The following is a 26,449-nucleotide window of genomic DNA, read 5'->3' as shown; positions in this document are numbered from 1 at the left end:
AGAAGGACCTGTGATGACAGAAGCAGAGGTTGGACTGGCACCTCTGCTGGAGGGCCACTAGTTAAAAATACAGGCAGCCTTTCAAAGTTGGGAAAGGCAATAAATGGATTCTCCCCAGAAGAACTGTAATGCTACTAATTCATTTTAAACTTACGACCTCTAGAGCTGGGTGGTAATGAATTTGTGCTGCTTTAAGCTACCAAAAGTGAAACTGAAAGTCACTCAGTCGTGTCCGACTCTTAGCAACCCCATGGACTATACAGTCCATGGAATTCTCCAGGCCAGAATACTGGAGTGGGTAGCCTTTCCCTTCTCCAGGGGATCTTCCCAACCCAGGGATTGAACCCAGGTCTCCTGTATTGCAGGCGAATTCTTTACCAGCTGAGCCACAAGGAAAGCCCTTAAGCCGCCAAATTTGTGGTGATTTGTTACAGCAGGGCAGGAAACTGACATAGTCTCATGGATAGAAAGTCCTGGGTTGAGGATACTTGACTCCTTTTCTGAAGATTCGAATCAGACAGGAGCATTTCAGTGAGCAAGCGCTATAGACATCAGACCTGAGAGCGAGCTAGTTTTTGAAGTTTTTGCTGAGGCAACTGGAGTAGATAAATGACAGCGTGGGTGACACAAGCCAAGACTGTCTGGATCTGGCCCAGGGCTTGTGTCAAACGCGAATGACAGTAAACGCAGAAAGTACTCACCACAGAACCGCGATGGCCCATTAGATAACGCATACATGTTATAGACAGCACATTGTCTAGTTCCTATAACACAGCGTTTTGGCCTCTACTCCCTTTCTGAACATCAAGCGCAGAACTGCATACATCTCAACACTACCCACGGAATAAATGAAAGATGCTGGAGGTGATGACCGTCATGGCATATTGAATATTCCTGACCACCGAGTCAGCATCTATTTGACCCTTCTTCCTTCTTAACAGAACCCTGCTTTTGTACAGATACCTGCCTCTGTACCTCATGGCCATGTTCCTCTGTGAAAGGACCCAACCCTCCTCCAAAGGTGGCTCTGGCGACGAAGTCAGCAGCACGTTATTTTCTAGGTCACACCCATTGGGTCAACAGTTGACCCCTGATCAAGTTCTCCAGTCAAAAGTGATCGCAGGATTCTTGCCTTGAATACCAGAGTAGAAGAAACCTTCTCACCATTCCCTTGAACACTGTTGTTCATGGATGAGGCCCAGAAATGCAGTCACCATGTTGGCTGTGGAGGTGAGGAGAGCCAAGGAATTAATTCAACAAAGGGACTGCGGCCATCACCTCCAGATACACCAGTCATAAATTCCTTTATCAGCTACTCCATCTGAATTGGGTTTTCTGTTCTTTTTTTTACTGAAAGCACCCGAAATGATAAACATGGAAGTGAAGTTCTTATGTATGAACTATACCTTTTAAATTCACGTCAGGAGCTGAAAGGTACACCAACTTCTAAGTACCAGAACACTAAACTGAGCACTGCTTTACTGAATTCTTATATTCCCTTCTCCTACCCTGTGAGACTGGAACTATTATTATTCTCTTTTTACAGACAAGAAAACTAAAACAGAAAAGTTTCAGAAATTGGCTTAATATCATAAGCAGTAAGTGACAGAGCTGGGAATCAAACCTTGCCTGCTGGAGTCTAAACCCATCTATGTTACCATCTTAGCACTGCTTACTCTCAATAGCTTTGTAAAATTCAGAAAAATAGTTATCTTTATTAATGCTTTAAATTTATATTATACTGCTTAGAAGCGCTCTTCATAAACTCCAAAATGGATTCAGAAATAAATCCTGAAGATTATAAAGCTTTAGCTCTTTTTCTAACTGACTCTGAGCTGGGCAGATTAGTCACTTTCCCAAGAGGCTCAGATTCTTCACCAATAAAATGAAGTGAACAATATAAAATTCATGTTGAAGAAAATGAATGAGTGTGTCATCTAGTGACAAGAGTGCTGGGTACTTGGTTCCTGCTTCGCCTGTGAGACCTTGGTCAAGATGCTTAATCTCTCTGTGGCTCTGTTCACTTGTATGAAGTCAAGTCACTTGTGGCTTAATATTCTACAATTCTGTGTCTATCCGACCCACTGAGTTCTTGAAAGGGTTGTCCTTATTTATTAAAATGGTGAAATGAACACCTATGTCTTCATTGGGTTAAACTGATAAGCACTAAGAATTTTACCACTGAATTTTAATGCTAACCAGCCTTATCACCATGTTACCCAGCTTGCACTTGCTAATAGTAAAATCTGAGACTGAGGAAATAAAATCTTTAAATGCCAGTGGTTACTGACCCTGGAGAAGAAGTGGCCATTATCAAAGCATCACTGCACATCGCTAATCACTTACATCGAGAAGATGAGCTGTGGCAACTTGATGGCCTTTCTGATGACTGTCCTGATTGCTGGTGGAGAAAGAGCCCTTCTTGTGTCAGGGGTCAGATGGCACAATAACACCCGCTAGATTTAGTTGGGAAGATTTACTAGGGAGAGTGTCATGCCCTCTGTGCTCCATGCTCCAGAGCTTCCTCTGGGCTGAAAGTCTGCTCTGTGTTATAAAGTGGCCAAATACCTACGACTTCTTAGCAGAAAAGGTTAGGGAGAAAGTTAAATCCATACATTTCAAGGATATTTGGAAAATTCATCATGCTAATATCTCTGGAGCTTCCCAGGTGGCTCATCAGTAAAGAATCTGCCTGCCATTGTAGGAGATGCAGGTTTGATCCCTGGGTCAGGAAGATCCCCTGGAGAAGGAAATGGCAACCCAGCCCAGTATTCCTGCCTGGGAAATCCCATGGACAGTGGAGCCTACAGTCCATGGCGGGCTACAGTCCATGGGGTTGCAAAAGAGTCAGACGCAACTTAGTAATGAAACAATTTCTCTGAGCTTTCCTGGTGCCTCTCTGGCTTGGGCTGTGCACTTGGTACTGCTTTCACCTCATTTCAGTAGAACAAGGATTCTATAGAGATCCCTGAGAGCAAGGCTGCAAGGCTCTGAAAACCTGAAAGGCAAAGCCTGCAAAGACAACTGGACATTGTTCCCCACTGACAAGAAAGAACCGCTCTGTTTATGTTGTGTCATCAGGGCCCAGTGAACAGGCACTGGCTGTCAGACCCCGAGAGGCACATCATGTGCCAACTCCCCTGCTGCCCCGCCTCCCTGGGCTCCATGGCAAGCAGCTGAACATCTAAGAAAGCACCCCGCTCTCCTTCATCTCAGCTCTATATTTAATTTGTAGACATGCATACTTGTTTCCTTCTCTTTTGGCTTCCCTGTCTGGGAAATAAGGGTAAAAGTTTAGGCAGCTTGCTAGAACACTCTATTTCTCATCAAAACAGTAGTAGCCAATATTTGCTAAGAACTTCTTGTGAGTCTGACTCTGTGCTAAATGCGGTACCTGAATCATCACTTAACTCTCCAGATCATCAGGTAAGAACAGAAAAGACAGATGTGGTAGGAATTAAGTTTCCCCAACACTGATGGCTGTTGTTAGACTAATCCTCGCTTTACTTTTTATTTAAGCAAAGAAACACTACAATTTAATAAACAAATCATGGTTCCTGTCTATAGATGGTCTATAGGCTGAGGCAGCATAGGAGTTAGGGCTGTACAAGAGATGAGCCTCTCCTGTCTCTGCACAACTGGACCCCACAAAACTCCCAGTCCCCCTGGTCTGGCTGCCCTTGACCTTGGCTCTCAGGGCTGGTTGTGCGTGGACAGTCTCCTGGTGGCTGAGTATTTCTGCTAAATCTGTTTCCCTCTCTCAGTGGTTTGCTACCTTGGCTAGAGCCTCCCCACTTGTGAAGCAAGTGCGTCACCCCCAGGACCATTTCCCCAGCTGGCCGGACACCCCTTCCTATCAGAGGCAGCCTCACAAAGCATCCGTGAGACTGCACTTCTGCCAGCCCATCTCCGCAGCCTCCTGGGGTCTCATCCATCATATGGAGATAATTAGCCTGTTGTTTTTGAAATCAGTCAACCAGCCTCATAATCACTTTCTCGAAAACATTCAGGCGATTAAATGACCGATGATGACAACGGGGAAGAGAGCACAGAGAGAACAGGTGATGTTTGCTGATGTGCTAGGGAGGGAAGCCCCTGAAAGCCCTGGAACGAAGACGGGACACAGATGGGACAGCAAAAGACTCAGGGACCTGGGGTCTCTGTCTTTACCTTGTTGGGAAGGTAATCAAATTGCTTTTATTTTAGTGTCTATGTGTATTCAGTGTGCAGAATAAACTGATGCTGAGGCAAGCTCCTAGTCAAGCATCCTTGATCTCTGAGCTTCTCCATCCTCCCCTACCCTCTCCCACCCCCGCCCCCTCCACAGCATCCCTGCACAGTTCTCAAAGATCAGGGGCCCTGGATATGGAGCGTGATTCTCATCTTGGCCTCTTTTTCACTTGTTGCCAGAACCTTGTCCACATTACTTCACTTCTCTCAGGCTTAGCTGCCTAGCATACAAAACGGGGACCTGGCTGCCACTATATCTGGTTGTTTGCTGTGGGATAAACAAAGATTTGAATTTTTATGCTACTCTCCGTGTGACCCTGGCAAGTTATTTAACCTGTCTTTACATCCGTTTCTTCAATTGTAAAATAGGAATAACATTGTTGACTGCATATTTTTGTTGGGAGAGTTAAATGAGGTAATACTCAAAGAAGTGCCAGGACAACACTCAGGACACAGTGGGTACACCACGTGCCAGCCCCTCCCTCCTGGCAGCTGTAAGGCCAAGAAGTATAAAATGCACGGTAACAGCCACATGTCACACTCTGAGACTGTGAACCACTGGAGTTTTCAGGACACGCTGCTCTAAGACACCCCGCCTTTCCTACACTTCCTCATTCTATTCCTTTTACAATTCAGCCAATCTCAATTCACTGCCATTCTTGGAATATGATTTTTTTTTTTTTTGCCTCTGGGCTTTATTGAAGTAGCTCCTTTCATCAAAAATACTTTTCCCTCTTACATCTACCAATTTATAACCTTTATGGAGTTTTCACTCCCCTCCTTTGGCCACCTGCTGTCCCTTATCTGTACTTTTATCTGTACTATAGCACACCTGACCTCATGCTATATGGAGTTTGACTGTCCACACCCATTTCCTCCTTTGTCTGTTAGGGCCACATTTTCTTCATCTTTGTGAGTCTCAAATGATTAACACGTATTAGAGGTCAAAAAGATGTGTGCTGATGAGGCGAATGTAGAAACGAGTAAGATGTGGTCTCTGTACTAAGTCCCAGTAAAAAATACTTTGCCTAAGGTGGCATGACTTTCCTGACATTGCCTTGTAAGACACATGGCAATGTTAGAAATTGGTGTCATGCCCTGGATGACATGCCCTGTTAGAAATTTTGTGATAATGTGGCAGGGGTAGGGAGATGGAAGATGAGGTGGAAAAAAAAGACTTCCTGGAGGACGTATCTGTGTGTGTATGTCTCAGGGAGAAGCTGATTGGAGAGAATCTAAGGAGGCTTAGAAACACTGCCTGAGCACCTCAGATACACCCACTGCTGGAGTGGCCTTTCAGGTTGTTCTGCATGTCCTGCCAGAACAGATACAACATAATCTTTCTGCCTGAACCCCGGGGTAGCAAATGCTAACCACTGTAGTCCTTGGAGCTTGAAAACCATTCTTAGAGTCAGGGAGACTTTAGAACCAGGTGGGCTCATCTAACTGACTCTATTTACCTAACATGAAGTGGTCGCCTTGGAGGACCCCTGGTCGTGACATATTGTCTTAGAAAGAAGCATCTGTTTTAAAAACAGACTCTCCGCAGGTAATGTGGGTCAGTTCAGTCTATTTTTAGTTCTGCTTTGGCAGTAACCACAAAGGAACTCTAAACTCACTTTTCTGAACCTTTGAATCATGCTGGCATGTTTTCACCAAAGACCTCCCCCCTCCATGGTGAGAAATAGGACCGATCAAGGGTTGCCAGTGCAACTGCTGCCAAGCACCCCAGACACTCTTTTGAGGCTTCAACACTTCTGCTGATAAATGGGGACGATTCTTTCCTTTCAGAGATAGTATGACAAAGATGGAAGGTCAATAGAAAGGGCAGTAAGATGTATGAACCCCAAAGCAGTGTTTTCAGAAAAACTGATCATATCTTGACAGTCTATTGCTCTAGTCTATAGTTTGAAAGCATGTTCTAAGATGGATAGGAACAGGGAATAAGACAACTATATTAAACCTGGAAAATTCCTTCTTCTTTAGACAAGTAAAATCTTTGCATAATTTCATAGTACAGAGAAGACTGATTATAATATGCAGACAATCTTCTTCTTGAAGTATAGATAGTTTATGGACAGTAAACTGTCTTGCACTACAAACAATGATCTTGTTTCAAAATGGGAATAGTTCAATGGTAGGAATTATCTGTACTATAAGGATTAGAAAAATGATTTGAACAAGGTTCAGGAAAGTTGAAAGATAGAAGGTCCAAGTCCTCTAGGGTGTTGTATTAGGAAAATCATAGCCCCCAAATGAAAACAAACTCCCCTGCTCCAAACTCCACAACCTATTCCCTTTGATTGCTAAGGGGCTTCCCTGGTAGCTCAGACAGTATGGGGCGATTTTCAATGCAAAGGAACCACAAACAAAAATGACAAGAACAATGAGGGTTACAAGAGGAAGACTATGAAAACATAAAAGAAAGAAAAACAGAAATCTGTGTACAGGTATCAGGCATTTAAAAGTAGACAGACAAGAGCAGACCTACCAAGCAATCTATCCCTTTCAGAAGACTCTGAAAGTAAGCTCCTTAAGTCAGAAGGAAAGCAGAGCCCCAGATATAGAGCATTAAGAGCATCAATTATAACAGAATGCCCAGATGCTTCCTGGAAGCTAAGCAGCCCTTCTCCACCCCACAATATATGTTTAGGAAGTTCATTACCTTAATTAGGGGCTTCCCTGGTGGCTCAGATGGTATAGAATCTCCCTGCAATTCAGGAGACCTGAGTTTGATCCCTGGGTCAGGAAGATCCCCTGAAGAAGGGAATGGCAAGCCACTCCAGTATTCTTGCCTGGAGAATCCATGGCAGGCTACAGTCCATGGGGCCACAAAGAGGTGGACACGACTGAGCAACTAACACTTTCACTTTACTTTAATTATGCCTTAGAAGAGCCCTGGGTTGGGAGCACCATGATGGAAAGGCACGGGAACTTACTAGGGCATCTCTCTCCTTCCTCTGTTGGTTGCTCCTTCTCTGGCTTGGGAGCGCCTTTGATTCTCTGCACCAAGGCACAGAATTTTCCAGTCCAGGAGGAATCCTCTTCCTCCTCTTCCTCTTCTTCCAGGGGAACCCCTAAGCAAGCCACAGAAAGAGGGACGACCTCAAACAGTACACAAAGCCACCAGATAATTGAAAGAACATAGAAACACTGCTTTCCATCCTTTGGAACTTTCTAAATATACTATAGGCAGCCTCCTATAAATATTTATCTACATGTCTTTTGGCAAGCTTTTTAAATGATAATTTCTTGTATGCAAAAACATAAAGTAATTTCAACCCCAAGACTTAAGTTTTTCTAACCCATACTCCAAATGGGCTCCAGAGTATCTAGAAAGAAACAGTTAACAATCTGTTACTTCAAATGAAAAAGTCATCTGTTATCCACATAGTTTTCAAAAGCAGTGCAATTGTTGATGGGCACTTAAAACCAACAGATACATATCAAAGTAGAAATGGCTGGTTTAGAGTCCTTAAGGGCAGACATGGTCATACTCCTATCATTGCAGAAGCTAAAAAGCAAAGGTGATCAGAATCTTGGTTCATTTGGGAAGAGTGTCCCAGATATCTAACTTGAGATAAATTGGGTGAGGTTTATATAAAGATCTTTTCTTTTCTTCCTTCTTCAGAGACCCAATCCCCTCTTAGATCTCAGCAACATTTCTTGTAGACAGAAGGAGTTTCAGTCATGTATTATCCCAGGATTATGTCCTATATCTTCTCTGACCCAAACAGTTTGGAAAGAATTATTTCTTGGACAATTAGCACTATAATTTTAAACAGAAACTAACTTTACAACCTCCCATGAACTTCTAACCAAGGAACCATGAACAGCCTTGTCTTGGATAAAGCTTTTATCTGGAAGCTCACCGCAGTGAAGGAGAAGGTCCTCATGGAAGTCGTACAGCTCTTCCCGGATCTCTTCTGGGCATGGGCAGTTCTCCCCCAGTTGAAAGTTAAGAAGCATGTTGATCTTGGAAGGGCAAAAAAGATTGGCTAGTTGGTTCTCAATGTCTGTCTAAAGAACTCAGATCCAACCTTAGATACCTAACATTCTTTGCAAACTTTTAACTCGATTTTGTGTGTGTGTAAAGACAGCCAACATTTAAAAATAGCTTTTTATAACTGAATCACTTTGCTGTACACCTGAAACATTATAAATCAACCATATTTCAATAAAAAAAACTAAAAATATTTTTTAAAAGTGCACAAACTTCAAGTTATGAGATGAGTAAGTCTGGGGTAGTAATGTAACAACACTGTGCATGAAAACTGCTAAGATAGATCTTTTCTAAATTTATAATTGGAGTATAATTATTTTACAATGTTGTGTTGGTTTCTGCTGCACAACAAGAAGAATCAGCCATAAGTACACATATGTCCCCCCTCTCCTGAGCCTTCTTCCCACCTCACCCCCACCCCCCATCCCACCCCTCTTGGTCATCACAGGGCACTGAGCTGAGCTCCCTGTGTTACACAGCAGCTTCCCACTAGCTATCTATTTTATTTTTTCCTATTAATTCTTATTAATTTTTTAATTTTTTAAATCTATTTTATTTTTTTAATATAAATTTATTTATTTTAGTTGGAGGTTAATTACTTTACAATATTGTATTGGTTTTGCCATATTAGGCAACATACACATAAATAAAAAATAAGTACAAAATATATTCAGCACAAGGTTTTTCTCTCACACTGCTTCCTTGTTCAGTTGCTCGGTCGTGTCTGACTCTTTGTGACCCCATGGACTGCAGCACGCCAGGCTTCCCTGTCCTTTACTATCTCGTGGAGTTTGCTCACACTCATGTCCATTGCATCGGTGATGCCATCTGACCACCTCATCCTTACCTAGTTTACATGTACTAGTGTGACTTTCAGTGCAACTTTCTCAATTTGTCCTGCTCTCTCCTTCCCCCTCTGGGAGACTAGATCTTAAAAGTTTTCATCATAAGAAAAATAATTCATAACTATGTGAGGTGACAGATGTTAACTAAAATCACTGTGATGGTCCTTCCACAATATAGACAGATATCAAGTGATTATGGTTGTACACCTTAAGCTCTACAATGTTCTGTGTTAACCAAACCTCAACAACTGGGAGGGGACCCAACTACAAATGCAAAAAAAGGAAAAGAAAATATTCTAGCAATATTGCTTTACATCACCAAAATACTGTCTCTACCCTCCTTCTTTGGAATAACTATTTTGGTGACTATGGCTCTAATTCCTGCCTTTAAGAAGGAATGCATGATTCTGAGAAGAAAGTCATGCATTCAGGGCATGCATTTTAAATGATCTTTGGAGAGATGGGTCATGAGAATACAAAGACGTAAATAATACACTAGTGAAATAAAGCCATAAACTGAGTTGCTAAAAAAATAAAAGTAGCTTTTCCTTTTTTCTGATTATAAAGGTAATACAGAACTTGATTGGCTAAAGAAGAAAATTTACTGACATCTCCCCACTGAGATAGCTGCCATTAATATTTTAGTTAATATCTTTATATAGGCAGATTGAGATTACAATCCAACTCGACTTTTTTGAAACTCAATTTTTCAACTTAATTTTTTTTTTTTTTTTTAATTTTATTTTATTTTTAAACTTTACATAAGTGTATTAGATTTGCCATATATCAAAATGAATCCGCCACAGGTTTACATGTGTTCCCCAATCCTGAACCCTCCTCCCTCCTCCCTCCCCATTCCATCCCTCTGGGTCGTCCCAGTGCACCAGCCCCAAGCATCCAGTATCGTGCATCGAACCTGGACTGGCAACTGATTTCATACATGATATTTTACATGTTTCAATGCCATTCTCCCAAATCTTCCCACCCTCTCCCTCTCCCACAGAGTCCATAAGACTGTTCTATACATCAGTGTCTCTTTTGCTGTCTCGTACACAGGGTTATTGTTACCATCTTTCTAAATTCCATATATATGCGTTAGTATACTGTATTGGTGTTTTTCTTTCTGGCTTACTTCACTCTGTATAATAGGCTCCAGTTTCATCCACCTCATTAGAACTGATTCAAATGTATTCTTTTTAATGGCTGAATAATACTCCATTGTGTATATGTACCACAGCTTTCTTATCCATTCATCTGCTGATGGACATCTAGGTTGCTTCCATGTCCTGGCTATTATAAACAGTGCTGCGATGAACATTGGGGTACTCGTGTCTCTTTCCCTTCTGGTTTTTTCAGTGTGTATGCCCAGCAGTGGGATTGCTGGATCATAAGGCATTTATCTTAAGAATTTTAAAATGTTCTTAACTCGATCTCTTACAGGTGCACTGCATTTCATCACAAGGATGAACAGCGATTTATATAAAATGTATGTAAAATTAATGATCCGCTCTGAAATATCTCAGTTGCTTTCATTTTTTATCCCTGTAAATAAAGTCAGTTTGAATTTCCTTTTATGGAATTTTTGTTCACATCTCTGTTCTTTTTCTTAGGATAAACTCATAGAAGCAAAATGCCTGGATCAAAAGGTTTGTACATTTTAATGGCTTTTGATATGAATTGCCAGATTGCTCTCCAGAAAGCTCACAACAGTTTGCATTATTACCAACTTTATACAAGAGTGTGTATTACTTTGCCAACGCCATTACAGTAATGAGAGTTAACATATTTTCAAATATTTTCCAATCTAATGAGTAAAAAATGTCATATCCCTGTTGCTTTAATTTGCATTTAATTGGTAAGGTTGAACTGTTTTTTCTCACAGAAGGACTATTTTTATCTCATCATTTATAAATTTCCCATCCACTTTCTTCCTCCATTTTTCTGTTGTGTGATTATCTTTTAAAAATTAATTGGCAAGTGTTTTGCACATCTCTATAGACTATTTTCTCTTGGTAATATATATTCCTGGAGAAGGAAACGGCAATCCACTCTAGTACTCTTGCCTGGAAAATCCCATGGATGGAGGAGTCTGGTAGGCTACAGTCCATGGGGTTGCAATTCCAAATACATTTCCTAGTTTTTAGTGAGCTTTTAATTTTCTTTATAGAATTTTTCTTGACATGTCAGTTTTATGTTTTGAAGCCAGCCTATCATCCTTTCCTTTACAATTTATGTCAGAGATGCTTCACTGTTTCTGTGCCATGGATTACCCTGACTTCCCCAGTGATTCATTGGAAAAGAATCTGCCTGCCAATTCAAGAGATGCAAGAGACACAGGTTCTATTCCTGTGTTGGGAAGATCCCTTGTAATAGAAAATGGCAACCCACTCCAGTATTCTTGCATGGAAAATTTCATGGACAGAGGAGCCTGGCAGGCTATAGTTTGTGGGGTTGCAAAAGTCAGACACAATTGGGTTAGTGAGCATGCATGTCCTACTTGGGCAGTGTGGTGAAACTCATGGATGTTTTTCTCAAATTAATATTTTAAATACCTAAAATAAAATATAAGGGATTACAAAGAGAAACAGTTACAATGAAATCTAATTATCAAGATCATAAAAAACATATTTGTGATATAGTAACATATATACTTGGAGAAGGCAATGGCACCCCACTCCAGTACTCTTGCCTGGAAAATCCCATAGACAGAGGAGCCTGGTAGGCTGCAGTCCATGGGGTCATGAAGAGTCAGACACAGCTGAGCAACTTCACTTTCACTGTTCACTTTCATGCATTGGAGAAGGAAATGGCAACCCACTCCAGTGTTCTTGCCTGGAGAATCCCAGGGATGGGGAAGCCTGGTGGGCTGCTGTCTATGGGGTCGCACAGAGTAGGACATGACTGAAGTGACTTAGCAGCAGCAGCAGCAACATATATACTTATTTATTAATTCATTAGACAAAAGATCTTGGGGCAGCCCTCATACCCACTGCGACCTTGAAGCAGTGATGAATGTAAATGATATTACCAAGTATTAGAACCACTGTGATACCATATGAAAAAATATACAATCTCTGTGGGTGACAAAGTCAAGTATTTGCTTTGCTGCCTACTTCAATAATTGAAAGAACGGCTATTAGAAATTAATGAAAATTTGGTAAAAAAAAAAAAGCTAACACTCAGATTCCTTGATGTCTAAATTCTTCCACAGACCCATGACCCTGGTTAGTAAAGGCACTGAAGTAATAACTAGAGGTAGGACTTCCCTGGTGGTCCAGAGGTTAAGAATCCACCTGCCAATACAGAAGACACAGGTTCAGTTCCTGGCTGGGAAGATTCCACATGCTGCGAAGCAACTAAGCCCGTGAGATGCAACTGAACCCGCATCTACTGATGCCCACGTGCTGAGAGTCTGTATTCCACACGAGAAGCCACTGCAATGAGAAGTCTGCGTACCACAACGAGAGAGTAGCCCCTGCTCGCCACAGCTAGAGAGAAAGCCCACGCACAGCAACAAAGGACCACCGTAGCCATAAGTAAGTAAATAAAAATAACCAGAGGCAATCTTGTCCATTTTACTCTATCATATAGGGTAACCCAACACCAGGCAAAGGGGTATTTTCTCCTTTTGTTTGGGATTTCTAGGTGAAAACAGTTATAATATCTTTTATTAAACTATGAACCTTATTTAATATTGTTAGGAAGATCCTTATTCAAAGCTTCTACTGCAAATACTTTTTTGAAAGTATTGTTTGTATAATATGCATGAAACAGGTTGGAAATGTTATTTTTGTAGTTGTTTCATGATGGTAAAATTGGTTGAATTATGCTAACTGTATCAGCAACATATATCAATGAGTTGTTCATTAAAGTAAGATCTGAAGATCCGGTTCCAAGAATCAAAAAGTTAATTTCTTTACTGAAAGATTTTCCTTTTGGTAGAACATTTAGGAAGCAAGTGGGAGCCCTCAGGGCATAACTAAAAATGGGAGTGAGCTGAATTTTCTGCTACAGGTCATACCCTCTAAATGAAGTCCTTTTCAAAGTGAAAGGCTTACTGACTATGCTTGAATAACTTGCCAACAATCACTGGACTAATCCTAGCTTTACTACCTTTATACTTAGTTACATCCCCCATGTATGTTTCTATTTCATCTTTTTAAACAGTGAATGAATATAGGGCTGAAAACCTCTTTTTTATTCTCAAAAGTTACAGAAGAGTGAGGTAATCATATCACTGTTTTAAAATTCTAATTCCTATGTATCTTATTTTCCAAGTGATCTTGCATTCCTATGCCCTGAAATTGACTGAAATCCTCCAAATCCTTTATTAAATTCTTGATTATTTAGAAAGTTCTATTGGCAGATTCTTCTCGAAATGAATACTCTGGGAGGGGCGGCAAAGGAGACTACTGAGTTTGGTAAGAGTGTCCCTTCTTTTATTTCATTTCTGGACACCTCAGCATCACCTGAAAACTTACTAAACATACAAATTCTCAGGACTTACCCAAGACCTACTGAATTAGAAACCCTAGAGGTGGGACCAGCAATCTGTGTTTTATTAAGTCTTCCAGGGATTCTGATGTCTGCTCACGAATCATTGGTCTAACACATAAGGAAAGAAGTTCTTGAGACTTCTGAAAGGGGTCTGAAATGATTGTTCAGAGGACTGCCTACAAGGTTAAAGGAGGAAGTGATGGTGAGCTCAGAGGATGGCAGAAGAGAAGGTAAGGAGGCAGAATGCAGCAAGAGTGAAAGGGTTCTTCCAGGAGCCAGGATCATGAGCTGTGTCGATAAAGATAATGTCAGATGGACAATGCAGTCCTGGTTGAGCTGAGGACATGCCAGAAAACATGAGTAAACTCTAGTCACTGACTCACTGACAGAAGGTCATAGAACATGGTTTAGTTGCTAGGTCGTGTCTGAGTCTTTGCAACCCCATGGACTGTAGCCTGCCAGGCTCCTCTATCCATGGGATTTTTCAGGCAAGAATACTGGAGTGGGTTGTCATTTCCTTCTCCAGGGGATCTTCCCCACCCAGGGATTGAACCTGGGCCTCCTGCATTGCAGGCAGATTCTTTACCAACTGAGCTAACATGGCATATGAGGCAAAGGCAAATACCTCTGACACGAAAACTGATGAGAGCCCTTCCTACTTATAGAATGTTTACTGTGTGGCTGAGTTCCTGCCAAGCAAACTAAGTGAATTATCTCGTGGGATTTTCACAAACATTATCTGCATTTTGCAGCCTGAAGACATTGAGACAGAGAGAAGTAATAAGTATACCGTGAGTGATGGCAGAGCCGGAATGGCAGCCAGGCTCTGAAGCCAACGCCAGTGTTTTAATCACCACATTATCTGCCATCCCATTTTTCACAAATGTGAGTCAGCATCTGCCCAGCCGAAATAGGGAATGTTCACACCTGTTGCCAGTCTAAAAGCAGCCTGACAACATTTGTAAAGCCTTCAAGAATAATTCACTGCACTTTGCTCACTGCACTCACTCCGTTTTCCTTAGCACAGCACAAACTATCTGCTCCCATCCATCCACAGGGCCTCTCATTTTGCGTCTAGCAAAGGGTTGTGAAGCAGGTGGATCTGCTCTTTATCAAGGCCAGTATCATTCAAAGGAATCTTAAAAAACCCAGAGAGGCAGTTCCTTTTTAGGCCAGTATAAATATCTGTAGCCTATAAAACAGGCTTTAAACAGGTTTTAGGAAAGTAATTGGACCAAGTTGTGGTGGAGTCATTAATATAAAGTGGTGGTAATCACACTGACAACAATTTATGGATAGGCTGCTTATCAAATATGTATAAGATCCAAAGATTTGGTTTTGGAGACAGAAAATGAATTTCTTCCCTGAAAGATCTATCTTCTCCCTTGAATGCTAAGGGAGCCTTGCTGAATGGCTTACAGGATATATGTGAACAGCTGGGCAGCAGGAACGACTGGAAACTATTATTTTACAAGATGTCCCTCTGTTATCTGCAAGTTTCTCAGGATTTTCATTCTTTTCCAAGCAGTCTTTCCATCTGAGTGAGGCCAAGGCGGGGACCACAGAGAATGGAGACAGAACATCACAGGAGGGACTTCCTCACCCAACTTCTGCTCTCCAGGCTTCCTGGAGCTGGAGTTGGGGGGTGGATTCCAGAGGGGTCTCCATAACTGGGTGAGAGGTTTGGGCCCTCAGATAAGAAAGAATGTGCACCTGCCCTCATGAATCAGGAAATGCTGACCATATTCTGTTGCTCTCTGATGGAGAGGAGTGGCTTTTGGATGGACTAGACAAAAATTCTTCTAAAGGGTGAAGCAGGATGCTGGTCTAGTGATGTGATGTGACCTGGCCTTTGCCTTACTGACAGAGGCCCTGGCATGTGGGATGGCAGGATGGGAGAAAGCCTGGCCCCCTCCCCATGCGGTTTCAGAAGGTTATCTTCCCACCCAAGATGCCTGGCAGATGCTTATCAGCTCAGCCCAGGACTAGCCTGTCTGCTGGTGCTGGCTGGGGTCTTTCCATCTCCCTTAGCTCTCATGGCTGCCCTTTCACATAAAGGCTGTGTGTACCCTGCTCCAGAGGGTGCCGTTCTTCCCTAGGAACAGGCTGGAAGGTTCTCACCTGTTCCTGTGGGGGCGAGCGGAACTCCCTGGTCTTCCGGGCGGTCAGGGCCGCAGACATGTTCAGGGCCTGCATGAGCTCGTTGTAGCGGAACTTCTGATTTTCCTGGAGCTTGGAGACATAGATGTCACCAAAGGCCACAATGGCCTCCACCCGGTGCTGCAGCTCACAGTCACAGAGGTAGCTGAGCAGCTCACACATCTGTAAGTGTACACACGTGAGAATATAATAACGCTTCATGTTCCCTGGTGATGCAATTATCATTCCCAATCTACAGACGGTAACACTGAGGCTTAGACAATTTGAGGAACTTGCCCAGTGTCACACAGTAACCACAGAGCTATTACTGGAGTCCAAGTTGGCTATTACTGGATGACTCTGGAATAGTATTTGAACCTAGAGCCCAGTTCTTCACTGCTGAGACCAGAACTACAACAGGGAAGTGGGCTCATTAGACATAGAGCACATCTACCTGTGGAGACAGAGAACAGCATGTAGGAGGGTGTTCTCCCAGGGCTCAAAGCTCAGTACAGAGACCATCACCAAATCGCACATCTGAGGACTGAGTCTCTTCCCTGACGTCTTCTGGTTCTAGATGATGGGTAAGTGAGTCTTTGGTTTCTCTCTGAATCTTTCATTGCTTTTGCTTATCGGCACTGTTTGATCAATTTATTGGGATTGTTATAGCTAATTTTATCATATTAGAATTTATACTAATAAAAAAACAACAGCTGTAGCTTACTGAGCACCAGCTATTTGCCAGACACTGTGCCAGGCACTTGCCATACTTTATGTGTTTTTTGCATATTTTTACTAAAGCAGAAGTTCTGTTCACTCATCTCCACTTAACACCACACACATGACTAAGGAGCACCCTCTAGCGTGTCTGGGCATAGACAAGGCCCCTGGTGGTGGGGTGCTGTTCACCCAGCAGGACAGCCTCTGCTCCCACCAGGTAAACTGGGACCCATCTCTTACACCCATTCTACTTGTGATTATAATTACCATTTAAAGTCATGTGGGTCAATACAATAGGAAAATGAAGCTGAGTGACTAGGGAGCATCTGAGAAAGGCAAGTTTTTTTAAAAAAACAAAATGCTAAGATTGAGTGTTAGACAAGTATAAAAAATTGGGAAAATCATGAAAATCCAGAAGCATTTTGCACTCAGCTTGCTTATGATTACCTCTAGATCTCAGGGTACCTTAAAGACCCCAGACTGGCAATCATAGATGGTACATGACAGGTAACATCCATGGAGGAGAGAACTCTATGTGCCAGTCAGGGACTCACATTAAAGAAAAGGTCTTGGCCCTCCATCAGAATAGCACATTTATATGTTTTAATAAAATGTTTAAGGTACATACATGAAATTTGTTATGCTTCTGCTCTATATTTAAGGCTTTGATGAAATGAACACCATCACACTGGATAAGAGAACTTAATTGCAGATTACTTTTTATATTTTATACTAAATATATTTCAAATTATATTTTATAAAAACACATTTTAACATTGTTTTATTATATCATCATCCACATTTTACAAATCATAAAGCTAAGACTGATGGGCTACTAACTTGGCAAATTTATTCAGCTAGTAAGTGGCCAAGGAGCAGGAATTAAAATCCAGAGATTCCTGGACTAGGCTCACTCCACTAAGACAAACTCCTCTCCTCTATTATTCTTTTTTCTTTTTTTTTTATTCATTAAAAAATGTTATTGAAGTACAATTGATTTACAGCACTATGTTAATTTCTCCTCTATTTCTTTTCATTTCTCTTTTCTCAATGCTGAAAAGACAAAGTCACCATCATCCCCAGTACATCACGATGCTAGCTCATGTCTAGTAAGACTATGTCTTAAGAAATACTGAGGTTCCTCAGGTGATGCCAAGGGGGCAACTCTAAGTGAGTAGGACTCTTAGCTCAGATGGCATTTTCTTTGAATGCCAGTATAACAGGCCCACATCAGCCTGGTGATCAGGGTATGGCAATGTATGAGAGTAGGTGATGAGTGTGGTCATCCTATAAGCCAGTTCCTTTGGTCAATTGCACAGTCAAAGGTTCCTCTCTGTCTCTAGACAAGATCTCACCAATAAGCCCTTTAGTCCCAAGGAATAGGAGATAAGATCAGAGAAAATCTATCACTGGTACCAAAAAAACCAATTCTAAAACAGGTACCTTATTGATGAGGGCTGGTATTCTCATTTTGGTTTAGGGAGACTTGGTAGCTCAGACAGTAAAGAATCTGCATGCAATGCAGAAGACCTGGGTTTAATCCCTGGGTCAGAAAGAACCCCTGGGGAAGGGAATGGCAACCCACTCCACTATTCTTGCCTGGGAAATCCCATGGAGAAAGGAGCCTGGTGGGCTACAGTTCATAGGGTCGCATAGAGTTGGACATGACTGAGCAACTAACACTTTCACTTTCACTAGAGAGTAGGTTCCAGCTCAGAAACAAGCAGGACCAGGGGGTGCTCTCCCTCAGCATCTCTGCTCCACTCCACATTCAGGCCCGTGTCCACAGTCCAGACGCATCACCAGGCTGCCCTGTCTCCCTCCCTAGTTCTTTCCAAGGGCAGGATGCTCGCTGCCCCGGGTTACCTGCAGCTTGACGGACTCCGGTAATCGGGTCTGCAACAAGCCTTTGATGGGAGCCTCCCTGCTGGCCTTTTCCCCAGCCTCCACAGCCTTCTCCTCCACCTGCATCCCCTCCTCCTTCTCTGCTCCCTCCTCCGTCTCCCCACTGTGCTCCCCAAACACAGAGGGGTCGATGAGGAGGAGGATCTGCCGAACGTCATCATCATCAAACACCCCCATGATCAGCAGGGTTCCGATGAGCTTCAGCACAGGCACAAACTGGAACTCCACGGACCCCCCGACAGGGTCCCGGATGTGAGCGCCGCTGCACTGCACTGCCTCCGTCAGCATGCCCAGCGCCTTCGTCTTGAGAAGTTCCAAGGGAATCTCGGGGCTCTGCTTCTGGTGCTCCTCGTTGGTGGTGATGAAGCAGGGGGTGGAGAACCTGAACCCTGGCTTGAGGCACGTTCTCGGGCCCACTCCAGGGAGCCCGTGCCTCTTGGACTCATCCGGGTACAGGCGGATTTTCCTGGTGGTGCAGGTGATGGGGATGATGTACTCATTCTTCATCATCAGCTTCCTCTCTTTAGCGCTGGCCAGGTGGATGCTGATGAGCAGGTCATAGAAGCCTGAGCGTAGGAGGCCAGGGAGGTACTTGTTGTCAATGGCATAGAAGAGTTGGGAGAGGTCCACATGGCTGCACAGGGCGTAGGCCACGCGGCTGTTTCCCAGGGCGCACAAGGCGCTGTAGAGTCTCAGTGTATGGTAATGGAACCGCATGAGGTCCTCCTGCTCACAGAGCTCCAGGATATCCACACACCTGTGGAAGAGACAAGCAATCAACTGCTCCATGTGGAGGAAATGTGAATTTCCTCCATGTGAATCCATGTACCAGGATTCAGCAGAGTGCTCACTCTGGGAATCCCCAGATTTCATGCAGCCCAAGGAAGGCAGAGCAGATAGAGGGCTTACAGGTTATTACTCCTCTTGCAGCTCTGGTCCATATCCCAGCTCCTGATAATCCACTATTTCTAACTATAAGGGTCTCAAAAGTCTGAAAGACTAAAAGAAGACACTAGCTTACCAAATATCCAAGTCCTCATCATTAGGGAAATGTCCAAACCTCAATACTGAAAACATTCATCAGGTCCATGCCAGGTGACTCTGTCTTCTTATTTGTAGGCTCAAGGACATTCTCTGCCCTTGAAGAAGATGTAGTTAAAGCTCTCCATCAATCTACTATCTGCCTCATCTACATGATCTCTAATTTACCATCAGCTTTCCCTTTCCTGAAAACAAACACATGCCTGCACTCTTGTCCAGAGAGGAAACACTTTCCAACCTGAGGTGAGTTGGTGTCAATTCACTTTCTCCATCCTGACTGTAGCAATCTTTAGGTGTGTATAGGTGTGGGGGTCCAGGGCACAGGCTCTGATCTCTGCTTAGATTTTTCCATTTTGTCTTCTCACTGAGAATCTGAGGACCCTTTGCAATTAGCTTACTTGGCAGGACTCCTTTCTGCTCCTTCCTTACAAGTACCTGTGCTGCTGCTGCTGTCCATGACCCAGTGGAATACCTAAGTGGGAGCTACATGGATGTCAATGTAGCTCTGCCCTCCATTTTTTTTCCCGTCCAAGTGATCAAGGGGTAATAACATTTACAAAATAAAACTTACTTAATTCTATGTCCATAAATTGAACTCACTTATCTAACACGCTAGTAAAGTAATGCTCAAAATTCTTCAAGCCAGGCTTCAACAATACGTGAACCATGAACTTCCAGATGTTCAAGCTGGTTTTAGAAAAGGCAGAGGAACCAGAGATCAAATTGCCAACATCCACTGGATTATGGAAAAAGCAAGAGAGTTCCAGAAAAACATCTATTTCTGCTTTATTGACTATGCCAAAGCCTTTGACTGTGTGGATCACAATAAACTGTGGAAAATTCTGAAAGAGATGGGAATATCAGACCACCTGACCTGCCTCTTAAGAAATCTGTATGCAGGTCAGGAAGCAACAGAACTAGACATGGAACAACAGACTGGTTCGAAATAGGGAAAGGAGTATGTCAAGGCTGTATATTGTCACCCTGCTTATTTAACTTACATGCAGAGTACATAATGAGAAACGCTGGGCTTAGATGAAGCACAGGCTGGAATCAAGAGTGCCAGGAGAAATATCAATAACCTCAGATATGCAGATGACACCACCCTTACGGCAGAAAGTGAAGAAGAACTAAAGAGCCTCTTGATGAAAGTGAAAGAGGAGAGTGAAAAAGTTGGCTTAAAGCTCCACATTCAGAATATTAAGATCATGGCATCTGGTCCCACCACTTCATGGCAAAAAGATGGGGAAACAGTGGAAACAGTGGCAGATTTTTTTTTTGGGCTCCAAAAACACTGCAGATGGTGACTGCAGCCATGAAATTAAAAGATGCTTACTCCTTGGAAGGAAAGTTATGACCAACCTAGACAGCATTAAAAAGCAGAGACATTACTTGGCCAACAAAGGTCCATCTAGTCAAGACTATGGTTCTTCCAGTAGTCATGTATGGATGTGAGAGTTGGACTATAAAGAAAGCTGAGCACTGAAAAATTGATGCTTTTGAACTGTGGTGTTGGGGAATACTTGTGAGAGTCCCTTGGACTGCAAGGAGATCCAACCAGTCCATCCTAAAGGAAATCAGTCCTGAATATTCATTGGAAGGACTGATGCTGAAGCTGAAACTCCAATACTTTAGCCACCTGGTACGAAGAGCTAACTCATTTGAAAAGACCTTGATGCTGGGAAAGATTGAAGAGGGGAGGAGAAGGGAATGACAGAGGATGAGATGGTTGGATGGCATCATGGACTCAATGGACATGAGTTTGAGTAAGCCCTGGGAATTGGTGATGGATAGGGAGGCCTGGTGTGCTGCAGTCCATGGGGTCGCAGAGTTGGACACAACTGAGTGACTGAACTGAACTGAAACTGAACTCGATTTTACCTACACAACTTTCTTTCTTCCCTCCCAGCAATCCATTGACTGAGCATTGATCTCACTGTATTGATGAGGAGACTGAAGCCTGGGGTGTATCAGTAGATCACTCAAGAGCCGCAAACAGCAAGTGGCAGCACTGGAACTGAACCCAGGCCATAAAACAGGAGAATCTGTTAATGAGGAGGGGGGCCAGGAGCCTGATTCTTGGTTCTCCGAGCAATCTAGGCTTGCCTCATTCTTTCCAGTATTGCCATCATAACAGATTTCTGGACCATGCCTTTTTTAATTTAAGGCACGGAAATGTCCCTGAGTGCAGAACTCAGAGCTACAGTGAAAGCCCCACGGCTGGCACATCATCGTGAACATCCTGCTCCTGTTTCTGAGTGAATAGTTAAAGTGGGGAAGGGAAAGAAAAGAGAAACCCATGCTTCGGGGCAATCAGCAACCACCCTGGACCTTGGCCAAGTGAGGATGTTCCCCCTTCCCTCCCGGGCTTGCTGGGTCCTGCCTCCACCTCCCCATCTCCTGGCCCCTCCCCTTCCGCCATGGGCCCCTCTACTACCTGTTCTCTTCCGGGATGTGGAGTGCCATCATCTGCAGGGGCTCCAGGCACTGCACCACCCAGCCATGGCGCTCGCTCACCCTCTCTGTCTCCACCTTCAGGAAGCTGCTGGGCATGCGGCTCCAGAGCACAGGCTGGATGGTTTGGACATCCAGCCGTGGTGGGCATTGCGGGACAGGGTTCTTCTCTTCACTCTTAAATATGGCTGCCGACAGGGGCATGGCATTCTGGGGCAAGGCAGAAAGGCATCAGACACATGCAATTCAGAGATGCTCAGTGACTGCACAGTCCAGTCGGCCCACAATAAGCAACAGTGAGTCATACCTTAAAGTGAGCTGTGCATTAAAGAGAGACAAGTGCATCCAGGGACCAATGAGGGCTTTTCCAGCACTAATAAAGACCTGACATAATGGGTTATATGAGCATCCATTAATCCTTTTGGAACCCAAAAGAAGTGGGAGAAGGGGAAAATGGGAACCTATGTTCTGCTGCATGAATTTCACATGGACGTGTAGAGGTGGAGGGGGGGCATTTGAGAAGCAGGAGGTCACAGATTTCCTGGTTTCCTCATGCCTGAGCTTCTCCCCATAATGGCCTGTGCATCTTATGTATAGCCATTAGACAAGGGACAGATAAATACCTTCAGCTTCCCAAGTTCAAATTGAAACAGAGAGGTGCTTGTGGGCAGCAGGAAGACGGCTGGAAACACTTTGGTATTGGGCTCCACCTGGAAACCAAAACAAATCCAGAGGTTTGCCCAGAATTATAAAATCCTAGGGGGCTAAGTCATGAGTGTTTCAATCAACGCCCTCATTCTAACTTGAGGGGGAAGAGGACAGGTGACTGGCTGCTCACTGGGAACTGTCCAGAAATTCCCAGAGACCCGGGGCCTACTGGTAGCTACTGTCACTGTTCCTAACTTCAGTACTCCTCTCTCCACTCAGGGCTGAACGGTCTCACATCCTTTCATTTTCCCTCTCAGGTAACTGAGAAGCCAGCAGCTTTCTCCAGCATGCAGGAGGGCAGTCACAGGCGGGAGCTACCATCTGCCCACCAGAGGCAGTGCGTGCTCTGGTCATGGGAGGTGACGAGTGAGGGCAGTGAGGTGACTTCAGTATTCTTTCTGAAGGCACGTGGCACTGGTCAGGCAAGCCTGGTGGAATTATAGCAGAATGTCCCAACCTCGGTCCTACTGATGGTTTGGGCTGGGTAAGTCTCTGTGTGAGGGCTGTCCTGGGCATTGTAGAGTAGTTACCAGCATCCCTGGCCTCTATGTACTAACGTGTCAGTAGTACTCTCCACCCCACCACGGTCATGACAACCCAAAATGTCTCCAGAGATGGCCCGATGTCCCTGAAGGGAGAAGTCCCCCCACTCGAGAGCTAACTTTGCAGGCAAGGATCACATGGTACTTCCATGAAGAAGCTGCCCCCAGAGCCTGTCTCCTCCCTCAAAACCTCTCCTCCTCACTTGGTTCCTGTAGACTTCTCTCCACCCCTTCTTCACTCTATGATTTTACTTCTTACATTAAATAGTGTGAGATTCACCAACTGCCTTTTAGCTGCTGCTTAAATGAGGCATGTGATATGTTTATGACCATCAGGGGCTTCATTTATCACTTATTTACTTCGATGTGGAGCTTTTGATCAGACTTGGAGGACCACAGAAGAAGAAATGCGACTTTAATCCCACCAACGAAAGTCCTTTGCTGCTGCTGCTGCTAAGTCGCTTCAGTCGTGTCTGACTCTGTGCAACCCCACAGACGGGAGCCCAAGCAAATTCAGACATTAGGACATGCTTACAACTCTCCTGACCCATCAAATTACGGGCTTCTGGGTGCTTTGGACATACCTGAAAAGTGTCCCCTAGTGAGTTACTCCCTTGTACAATCGCCTCTTCTAGAATCTGTGTCTTGTTTCCAGCAAACAGGATATGGCAAAAGCTAAAGGCCTGCCATTCCCTTGATTGGTTGTATTATATAGAAGATTCCATTTCAGCAGACTGGAGAAGAAGTTGCTCCAGATAGCCTCAGAGAAGTAAACTGCCATGTTTTGAGAAGGCCATGTGGCAAGGAGTTCTAGGGGGTTTCATGGGGCTGAAAGGGGTAAGCTCCTGGCTTCAGCCAGCAAGAAATGGAGCCTGAGTTTTACAAATGCAAGCAACTGAATTTCTGCCAACAACCACATGAACTTAGAAAAGGACCCCAAGCTCCAGAAAAGAATGCAGCCTGGCTGACAACTTGACTGCAGCCTTGGGAGATGCTGAGCCAGATAAATCGTGTCCTGACTCCTGACCCATGGACACCATGGGACAATGAATGAATGCTTCTGAGTCACTGAAAGTAAAGTGAAAGTTTTAGTTGCTCAGTTGTGTCTGACTCTTTGCGACCCCATGGACTGTAGCACGCTAGGCTCCTCTGTCCATGGAATTCTTCAGACAAGAATATTAGAGAGGGTTGCCATTCCTTTCTCCAGGGGGATGTTCCTGACCCAGGGATTGAACCTGGGTCTCCTGTATTGCAGGCAGATTCTTTACCATCTGAGTCACCTGGGAGGCCCTTTAAGTCACTGAGTGTGTGGTAATTTGTTATGAGGCAATAGAAAATGAATATAGCGATTTTCCTTTCTGCCAGGATATTTGTTACAGGCTTCCTGTAAATAATAAACTTCCTCAATGCATTTAGACATAATATTTATAAACACATTTTTAAGACTAGAAGTGACTTAAAGGATTGTCTGGTTCAGAGCTGTTGGCTTATGATGAAGAGGCCAGACTGGTTAAACACCAGGCTTGTTCCCAGCATATGGCATTCAAGCACACTGCAGTGGGCTCACATTTCAGATAAGACAGTTGCTTTATACCTGATGCTTCAGGTACCTCTGGATAATTATGAAAGGATGATGCTAGTAAAACTAATAGGTAGGGACGGAGCTGCTAGAACTGCCTGCTGCTGCTGCTGCTAAATCACTTCAGTCGTGTCCGACTCTGTGTGACCCCATAGACGGCAGCCCACCAGGCTCCCCCATCCCTGGGATTCTCCAGGCAAGAACACTGGAGTGGGTTGCCATTTCCTTCTCCAATGCATGAAAGTGAAAAGTGAAAGTGAAGTCGCTCAGTCGTGTCCGACCCTCAGTGACCCCATGGACTGTAGGCTCCTCCGTCCATGGGATTTTCCAGGCAAGAGTACTGGAGTGGGGTGCCATTGCCTTCTCCGAGAACTTCCTAGGCTATGTCTAAAATAAGCTTTGCTGAGGACATTCGACAGTTATTTAGTGCCTATCACATACCTGCTTTGTGCCAGGATCTGGATTTATGGATGAGAGACACAAATGGGAAATTCTGATTTGCTGCTGTGTGACTTTGGTCACAAAGCAAGAGTCATCTTTAGGCTGGCCCCAGATTTCTCAAATACTCTCACAGGTAACATTCTAGAACAATGTGTGCCTCTCAAGTCATTGCAGCTTGAAGCAAGCAGAGGTCTGGTGGGTGAGAAAACTTTGCCTGAATCAGCCAGGTGGAAGAGAGAGAAATGCACTCACTCAGAGATTTCTGATGCTGAACTAAATTGTACCATCACGGGGAGTGACAGGCTAAAGAAGGTGGCACGTTTTTAGGTCCCTCAGGAATGATCCCTGCAAATGTCATAAGCTACCCAGTCAAATGGCAGGGTCCTCCTCAAACTTCCCCGCAGAGAGGAGGTCCTTGAAAGCATGTAGGATGCTCTGGGATTGGTTTATTTCTACCCTCAGAGTACATTCCCACCACAACGAACAATGGAAACTTTTCTTCAATCACTAAAATAACAAGAACACACAAGTGTGAGCACCTGATGGGTGTCCATAAGGAAAGAAACTGCAACTGATGGTGCGGTAAGTGGAATATCCTAGATGGCCCTCCTGACCCTTCGGTTAGTCCTGTGATCCTGGATGTCACGGGGCAAAACTGATTCTGTCAGCAAGGCTACCAACAAGCTGACCTTAAGATAGAGACAGTATCCTTGTGGGCCTAATCCAATTGCACAAATTCTTAAAAACAAGTGTTTTCTCTTGCTGGGGGCAGAAGGGAAATCAGAGTCAAAGCATGAGAAGAACCAGGTGTGCCCTGTTGGCTTTAAGGGTGGAAGGGACCACGTGAGAGGGAATGTGGGCACCTCTGGGAGCAGAGAGGGGTCAGCCACCAAGGAAGTGGGGACCTCGGAACCTCTGCCCAGAACCACAACTGCATCCTGCTGACAACATGAAGGAGCTTGCAAGGGAGGCTGCCCAGAGCCTCAGGACAGAGCCAGCTCAGTCCAGCTGACACCTTGATTTTGGCCTTGTGTGGACCTGGGCAGAGAACCCAGTCAAATCTACAAAACCATGAAATGATAAACGGATGCTGCTTGAAGCTGCTAATTCTGTGGTAATGTGTTAGGCAGCAACTAAAATCTAGTGGCTTCCCAGCCAAGTTGGTCGGTTTGACAACAAATCCTTAGCAAGCACTCCCTGGGCGCCAGGTACCAGTCTCATGTTCTAGGATATGGGAGTGAACCCGCGAGGGGAGGCAGCCCTGCCCTCAAGGAGCTTATATTCTGGAAGTGGGTACTGCAGCCTGACGGAATAAGCAGCGAGTCCAGGTTTGAGGCTGCCACGA

At 44.1% G+C, this 26,449-nt stretch overlaps 1 protein-coding gene across 1 annotated transcript in view; it reads right to left on the bottom strand.

Annotated features, from left to right (window-relative positions):
• The window catches only part of RYR3 (ryanodine receptor 3), a 470,522-nt gene that overhangs the window by 158,146 nt on the left and 285,927 nt on the right, over positions 1-26,449 (bottom strand). Inside the window, exons 34-39 of the mRNA XM_044925248.2 lie at positions 22,458-22,544; positions 21,818-22,044; positions 18,301-19,096; positions 15,697-15,897; positions 8,103-8,205; positions 7,170-7,307 (exon numbers count right to left, since the gene is read on the bottom strand). Of these exons, the coding sequence (XP_044781183.2) occupies positions 7,170-7,307; positions 8,103-8,205; positions 15,697-15,897; positions 18,301-19,096; positions 21,818-22,044; positions 22,458-22,544 (1,552 nt within the window). The remainder of the gene's footprint in view (positions 1-7,169; positions 7,308-8,102; positions 8,206-15,696; positions 15,898-18,300; positions 19,097-21,817; positions 22,045-22,457; positions 22,545-26,449) is intronic.

Source organism: Bubalus bubalis, chromosome 11 (assembly GCF_019923935.1).
Source record: "Bubalus bubalis isolate 160015118507 breed Murrah chromosome 11, NDDB_SH_1, whole genome shotgun sequence".
NCBI classification, from domain to species: domain Eukaryota; kingdom Metazoa; phylum Chordata; class Mammalia; order Artiodactyla; family Bovidae; genus Bubalus; species Bubalus bubalis.
This window is presented reverse-complemented; position numbering and strand designations above follow the sequence as displayed.